This window comes from Limanda limanda, chromosome 20 (assembly GCF_963576545.1).
Source record: "Limanda limanda chromosome 20, fLimLim1.1, whole genome shotgun sequence".
Classification (NCBI taxonomy): Eukaryota; Metazoa; Chordata; class Actinopteri; order Pleuronectiformes; family Pleuronectidae; genus Limanda; species Limanda limanda.
The window spans coordinates 650,001-657,500 of NC_083655.1; the positions used below are offsets into that span (position 1 = coordinate 650,001).

Consider the following 7,500-nt stretch of genomic DNA (forward strand, 5'->3'; position numbering starts at 1 on the left):
AAGTGAAATATAATAGAATATAAATAAATGAATGAAATAAAAGAATAATAGAATAGATTAAACTTTATGTTAAATGTTTGGATCAAAAACAAGAGATTCTGATTCAATACTGGTGTGTGATGTGTGTGTTGTGTGTCTGCTGTGTGTTGTGTGTCTCTCCCCTCACAGACTGGTTTGCTGGAGCACCTCCCCGGACTGATGATGAGCATCAGGATGATTCTCACCTTCTCTCAGTTCTACAACAGCTCCGAGAAGATGACGTCTCTGCTGCTGAAGGTCACAAACCAGATGATGTCCTCCTGTAGGAGCTTCCTGCTGCAGAGCGTCAGCCACATCTGGGACCAGAGCAGGTAGAGGTCCTTCAGACATAGAGCAGGTAGAGGTCCTTCAGACATAGAGCAGGTAGAGGTCATACAGTCATAGAGCAGATAGAGGTCCTACAGACATAGAGCAGGTAGAGGTCCTACAGTCATAGAGCAGATAGAGGTCCTACAGTCATAGAGCCGGTAGAGGTCCTACAGTCATAGGGCAGGTAGAGGTCCTACAGTCATAGAGCAGATAGAGGTCCTACAGTCATAGAGCCGGTAGAGGTCCTACAGTCATAGAGCAGATGGTGGTCCTACAGTCATAGAGCAGGTAGAGGTCCTACAGTCATAGAGCAGGGAGAGGTCCTACAGTCATAGAGCTGGTAGAGGTCCTACAGTCATAGAGCAGGTAGAGGTCCTACAGTCATAGAGCAGGTAGAGGTTCTACAGTCATACAGCAGGTAGAGGTCCTTCAGACATAGAGCAGGTAGAGGTCCTTCAGACATAGAGCAGGTAGAGGTCATACAGTCATAGAGCAGATAGAGGTCCTACAGACATAGAGCAGGTAGAGGTCCTACAGTCATAGAGCCGGTAGAGGTCCTACAGTCATAGAGCAGGTAGAGGTCCTACAGTCATAGAGCAGGTAGAGGTCCTACAGTCATAGAGCCGGTAGAGGTCCTTCAGACATAGAGCAGGTAGAGGTCCTTCAGACATAGAGCAGGTAGAGGTCATACAGTCATAGAGCAGATAGAGGTCCTACAGACATAGAGCAGGTAGAGGTCCTACAGTCATAGAGCAGATAGAGGTCCTACAGTCATAGAGCCGGTAGAGGTCCTACAGTCATAGAGCAGGTAGAGGTCCTACAGTCATAGAGCAGATAGAGGTCCTACAGTCATAGAGCCGGTAGAGGTCCTACAGTCATAGAGCAGATGGTGGTCCTACAGTCATAGAGCAGGTAGAGGTCCTACAGTCATAGAGCAGGGAGAGGTCCTACAGTCATAGAGCTGGTAGAGGTCCTACAGTCATAGAGCAGGTAGAGGTCCTACAGTCATAGAGCAGGTAGAGGTTCTACAGTCATACAGCAGGTAGAGGTCCTTCAGACATAGAGCAGGTAGAGGTCCTTCAGACATAGAGCAGGTAGAGGTCATACAGTCATAGAGCAGATAGAGGTCCTACAGACATAGAGCAGGTAGAGGTCCTACAGTCATAGAGCCGGTAGAGGTCCTACAGTCATAGAGCAGGTAGAGGTCCTACAGTCATAGAGCAGGTAGAGGTCCTACAGTCATAGAGCCGGTAGAGGTCCTACAGTCATAGAGCAGATGGTGGTCCTACAGTCATAGAGCAGGTAGAGGTCCTACAGTCATAGAGCAGGGAGAGGTCCTACAGTCATAGAGCTGGTAGAGGTCCTACAGTCATAGAGCAGGTAGAGGTCCTACAGTCATAGAGCAGGTAGAGGTTCTACAGTCATACAGCAGGTAGAGGTCCTGCAGTCATAGAGCAGGTAGAGGTCCTACAGTCATAGAGCAGGTAGAGGTTCTACAGGCATAGAGCAGGTAGAGGTCCTACAGTCATAGAGCAGGTAGAGGTCCTACAGTCATAGAGTAGGTAGAGGTCCTACAGTCATACAGCAGGTAGAGGTCCTACAGTCATAGAGCTGGTAGAGGTTCTACAGTCATACAGCAGGTAGAGGTCCTACAGTCATAGAGCTGGTAGAGGTCCTACAGTCATAGAGCCGGTAGAGGTCCTACAGTCATAGAGCAGGTAGAGGTCCTACAGCCAGTGACCTTTGACTTCTGAATTCTGCTCAGATGATCAGATATTGTGTTTACAAAGACACAGAAACCACAAAACGTGTGTGTGTGTGTGTTTGTGTGTGTGTGTGTGTGTTTGTGTGTGTTTGTGTGTGTGTGTGTGTGTGTGTTTGTGTGTGTGTGTGTGTGTGTGTGTTTGTGTGTGTTTGTGTGTGTTTGTGTGTCAGGTCAGTGTTGCTGCAGCGTATCTCTGAGTGTTGTCATCTGAAGGTTCAGTACCAGAGGAGTTTCCAGTCAGTCAGAGATCAGCTGAGAGAAAATCCTGAGATGAGACAGTTTGACCTCAGGTAAAATCCTCGTCCTCATTGTTTCATTGTCTCATTGTCTCGTTGTCTCATTGTCTAATTGTCTCATTGTCTCATTGTCTCATTGTCTCATTGTCTCATTGTCTCGTTGTCTCATTGTCTCATTGTCTCATTGTCTCGTTGTCTCATTGTCTCATTGTCTCTCACCATCACGTCTTCTTCTTTCTTCTCCTGCAGTGAAAACTACATCTTTGGGAAGTTTGATGCTTTCTGCAGACGTCTTGAGAAGATTGCTGACATGGCGTCTACGCTGGAGAGTCTGACCGCTCTGCAACACATGAAGGTCATTCCTATGAATTTATATATACATATATATATATTAATATATACACACATACAAATGAACGCCCTGTGTGTCCTGATGTGAAGCTGATGTGTGTATCAGGTGGAGGGTGTTGAGAAGATTTACGTTCAATACCAGAGCATCGTCTGCACAACTGAGTCCAAGACCTATGACTTCCTGGACCACCGCAACCTGGAGGTGAGCTGTGGAATTACAGGAGGATTCACACAGATTCAGAGCAGAACATCAGTTCACAACTTCAACAGTCTCCTAACACACACACACACACAGGAACAGACACACACACACACAAACAGGAACAAACACACACACACACACACACTGTCATCAGTATTTAAGTGAGGTTGTCAAGTCTTTAGCAACAGTAGTTTACTTTTTTCATTGTGTGTGTGTGTGTGTGTGTGTGTGTGTGTGTGTGTGTGTGTCTCTGTGTGTGTGTGTGTGTGTGTGTGTCTCTGTGTGTGTGTCTCTGTGTGTGTGTCTGTGTGTGTGTCTGTGTGTGTGTGTGTGTCAGTTTGACAGTGACTACACAGACTTCCAGCTGCAGGTGCAGAGTTTGTTCCAGTCTCTTCAGTCTCTGCTCGACTTCTGGTTCCATCAGTCTCTCACTGTAGGTTCAATATCTCCTGAGTGAGTGTGTGTCTGTGTGTGTGTGTGATCATGTTAAGTCATCGTGCATGTGTGTGTGTCTCTCTCTCTGTGTGTGTGTCTCTCTGTGTGTGTCTCAGACAGAGCAGCTGCTGGATCTGCTGCTTGTGTTTGAGTCTCTTCCTGCGTCTCCTCTGGATCTGAAGCTTCATTATCTGCAGCTGCTGCAGATCTACGGCCGAGAGCTGGAGCTGCTGAGGAGGGCGTTCGAGAGGGAGAGAGAGAGACCGAGCATCGGACGCAACCTGCCTCCGGTACACCTGTCGCTCTGCCCACCTGTCTCTCTGCCCACCTGTCTCTCTGCCCACCTGTCTCTCTGCCCACCTGTCTCTCTGTCCACCTGTCTCTTTGTTCACCTGTCTGTCTGCCCACCTGTCTCTCTGTTCACCTGTCGCTCTGTTCACCTGTCTCTCTGTTCACCTGTCTCTCTGTTCACCTGTCTGCCCACCTGTCTCTCTGTTCACCTGTCGCTCTGTTCACCTGTCTCTCTTCTCACCTGTCGCTCTGTTCACCTGTCTCTCTGTTCACCTGTCTCTCTGTTCACCTGTCGCTCTGCCCACCTGTCTCTCTGTTCACCTGTCTCTCTGTTCACCTGTCTCTCTGTTCACCTGTCTCTCTGTTCACCTGTCTCTCTGTTCACCTGTCTCTCTGTTCACCTGTCTCTCTGTTCACCTGTCGCTCTGCCCACCTGTCGCTCTGTTCACCTGTCTCTCTGTTCACCTGTCTCTCTGTTCACCTGTCTCTCTGTTCACCTGTCTCTCTGTTCACATGTCTCTCTGTTCACCTGTCTCTCTGTTCACCTGTCGCTCTGCCCACCTGTCGCTCTGTTCACCTGTCTCTCTGTCCACCTGTCTCTCTGTTCACCTGTCTCTCTGTTCACCTGTCTCTCTGCTCACCTGTCTCTCTGTCCACCTGTCTCTCTGTTCACCTGTCTCTCTGTTCACCTGTCTCTCTGCCCACCTGTCTCTCTGTCCACCTGTCTCTCTGTTCACCTGTCTCTCTGTTCACCTGTCGCTCTGTTCACCTGTCTCTCTGCCCACCTGTCTCTCTGTTCACCTGTCGCTCTGTTCACCTGTCTCTCTGTCCACCTGTCTCTCTGTTCACCTGTCGCTCTGTCCACCTGTCTCGTCTCTCTGCCCACCTGTCTCTCTGTCCACCTGTCGCTCTGTCCACCTGTCTCTCTGCCCACATGTCTCTCTGCCCACCTGTCTCTCTGTCCACCTGTCTCTCTGTCCACCTGTCTCTCTGTTCACCTGTCTCTCTGTTCACCTGTCGCTCTGTTCACCTGTCTCTCTGCCCACCTGTCTCTCTGTTCACCTGTCGCTCTGTTCACCTGTCTCTCTGTCCACCTGTCTCTCTGCCCACCTGTCTCTCTGTTCACCTGTCGCTCTGCCCACCTGTCGCTCTGTTCACCTGTCTCTCTGTCCACCTGTCTCTCTGTTCACCTGTCTCTCTGTTCACCTGTCTCTCTGCTCACCTGTCTCTCTGTCCACCTGTCTCTCTGTTCACCTGTCTCTCTGTTCACCTGTCTCTCTGCCCACCTGTCTCTCTGTCCACCTGTCTCTCTGTTCACCTGTCTCTCTGTTCACCTGTCGCTCTGTTCACCTGTCTCTCTGCCCACCTGTCTCTCTGTTCACCTGTCGCTCTGTTCACCTGTCTCTCTGCCCACCTGTCTCTCTGTTCACCTGTCGCTCTGTTCACCTGTCTCTCTGTCCACCTGTCTCTCTGCCCACCTGTCTCTCTGTTCACCTGTCTCTCTGTTCACCTGTCGCTCTGTTCACCTGTCTCTCTGTCCACCTGTCTCTCTGTTCACCTGTCGCTCTGTCCACCTGTCTCTCTGCCCACCTGTCTCTCTGTCCACCTGTCGCTCTGTCCACCTGTCTCTCTGCCCACCTGTCTCTCTGTCCACCTGTCTCTCTGTCCACCTGTCTCTCTGTTCACCTGTCTCTCTGTTCACCTGTCGCTCTGTTCACCTGTCTCTCTGCCCACCTGTCTCTCTGTTCACCTGTCGCTCTGTTCACCTGTCTCTCTGTCCACCTGTCTCTCTGTTCACCTGTCTCTCTGTTCACCTGTCTCTCTGTTCACCTGTCTCTCTGCCCACCTGTCTCTCTGTTCACCTGTCTCTCTGTTCACCTGTCTCTCTGTTCACCTGTCTCTCTGTTCACCTGTCGCTCTGCCCACATGTCTCTCTGCCCACCTACCTCTCTGCCCACCTGTCGCTCTGCCCACATGTCTCTCTGCCCACCTGTCTCTCTGTTCACCTGTCGCTCTGTTCACCTGTCGCTCTGTTCACCTGTCTCTCTGCCCACCTGTCTCTCTGTTCACCTGTCTCTCTGTTCACCTGTCTCTCTGTTCACATGTCTCTCTGCCCACCTGTCTCTCTGCCCACCTGTCTCTCTGTCCACCTGTCTCTCTGTTCACCTGTCTCTCTGTTCACCTGTCTCTCTGTTCACATGTCTCTCTGTTCACCTGTCTCTCTGCCCACCTGTCTCTGTGTTCACCTGTCTCTCTGTTCACATGTCTCTCTGTTCACCTGTCGCTCTGTTCACCTGTCTCTCTGTTCACCTGTCTCTCTGCCCACCTGTCGCTCATGTCAGTAACATCACCTGTCTCTCTGTTCACCTGTCGCTCTGCCCACCTGTCTCTGTGTTCACCTGTCTCTCTGTTCACATGTCTCTCTGTTCACCTGTCTCTCTGTTCACCTGTCTCTCTGTTCACCTGTCTCTCTGCCCACCTGTCTCTCTGCCCACCTGTCTCTCTGTTCACCTGTCTCTCTGTTCACCTGTCTCTCTGTTCACATGTCTCTCTGTTCACCTGTCTCTCTGCCCACCTGTCTCTCTGTTCACCTGTCTCTCTGTTCACATGTCTCTCTGTTCACCTGTCTCTCTGCCCACATGTCTCTCTGCCCACCTGTCTCTCTGCCCACCTGTCTCTCTGTTCACCTGTCTCTCTGTTCACCTGTCTCTCTGTTCACCTGTCTCTCTGTTCACCTGTCTCTCTGCCCACCTGTCTCTCTGCCCACATGTCTCTCTGTTCACATGTCTCTCTGCCCACCTGTCTCTCTGCCCACCTGTCGCTCATGTCAGTAACCTGTCTCTCTCTCAGGCGGCAGGCCGGGTGCTGTGGTGTCGTCACCTGTTCCGGAGGATTGAATCCCCGATGTTGATCCTGAAGAAGAAGCTGAACGTCCTGAAGGTACCGCCTCTGATATTTCCGACCAATCATGTGGGTGTCTCTGACCCATGTGACCTCAGTGACCCGTCTCTCTCTCAGGGACCAGAGATGAGCAAAGTGATCCGCAGCTACAACCAGGTGGCGCTCACGCTGCTGCAGTACGAGGAGGTGCAGCTGCAGGGCTGGGCTCAGACTGCAGAGAGGGCACCGCACTGCCTCAGCGCCGCCCTGCTGGTCCGACAGCAGAACTGCAAGGTGTGACTGATGACTGGAAACAGTGACGGGTCAGCGGCTGTCTATAAAGAGGATCAGGGAGTGTCTATCAGGATGTGTGTGTTGCAGGAGCTCTCGGTGAACCTGGACCCGCTGGTGCTGGAGGTTCTGCAGGAGTTTCGCTGGATGACCAAACTCGGGGTGTTGGTGCCGAACGTCCTCGTGAAGATGACGTCCAGAGAATCAGAAATCAAAGCTCTTCACAACCAGTGAGAACAAACGTTCCCGTTTGAGTTTCTACTGTTTCAATAACTCAAGAGCTTGGTGATAGATGAACTGATTTCAGATTTCAGTGAGGTCAAAGTTCAAGGTCACTGTTAGGCTTTCTCAGAGTAAGGACCCAATCGCAGACCAAGATGCAAAAAATACTATTTATTTCAAAAATAGCAAAAAAACAAGGATCCAAAAAGGCAAAAAATGACAGGAGCAAAAAACAGAAAATCCAATTCAATAGTTTGCAAAACAGAATTCCAAAAAAGGGAAAAAACAAAGAGGATCAAAAATCAGAAAGTCATACAAAATACCAGATAAACAAAAACTCAGACGATATAATCTGACAGGGGACAACAGACAGACTGGTCTTCTATAGAGTGAGGAACCAAGGCAAGACACAGGTGAACTAATGAGGCAAACAGGTGAGGGGGACAAAGAGCGGGAAGCAGCAGAGGGCGGAGTCTCCG

General features: G+C 50.4%; 1 protein-coding gene across 1 annotated transcript in view; it reads left to right on the plus strand.

Annotated features, from left to right (window-relative positions):
• dnah5l (dynein, axonemal, heavy chain 5 like) overlaps window positions 1-7,500 on the plus strand; it is a 59,770-nt gene that overhangs the window by 10,739 nt on the left and 41,531 nt on the right. Inside the window, exons 13-21 of the mRNA XM_061094246.1 lie at window positions 169-350; window positions 2,284-2,403; window positions 2,599-2,704; window positions 2,807-2,902; window positions 3,240-3,335; window positions 3,454-3,627; window positions 6,479-6,568; window positions 6,647-6,802; window positions 6,890-7,029. Coding sequence (XP_060950229.1) covers window positions 169-350; window positions 2,284-2,403; window positions 2,599-2,704; window positions 2,807-2,902; window positions 3,240-3,335; window positions 3,454-3,627; window positions 6,479-6,568; window positions 6,647-6,802; window positions 6,890-7,029 — 1,160 coding nt within the window. The remainder of the gene's footprint in view (window positions 1-168; window positions 351-2,283; window positions 2,404-2,598; window positions 2,705-2,806; window positions 2,903-3,239; window positions 3,336-3,453; window positions 3,628-6,478; window positions 6,569-6,646; window positions 6,803-6,889; window positions 7,030-7,500) is intronic.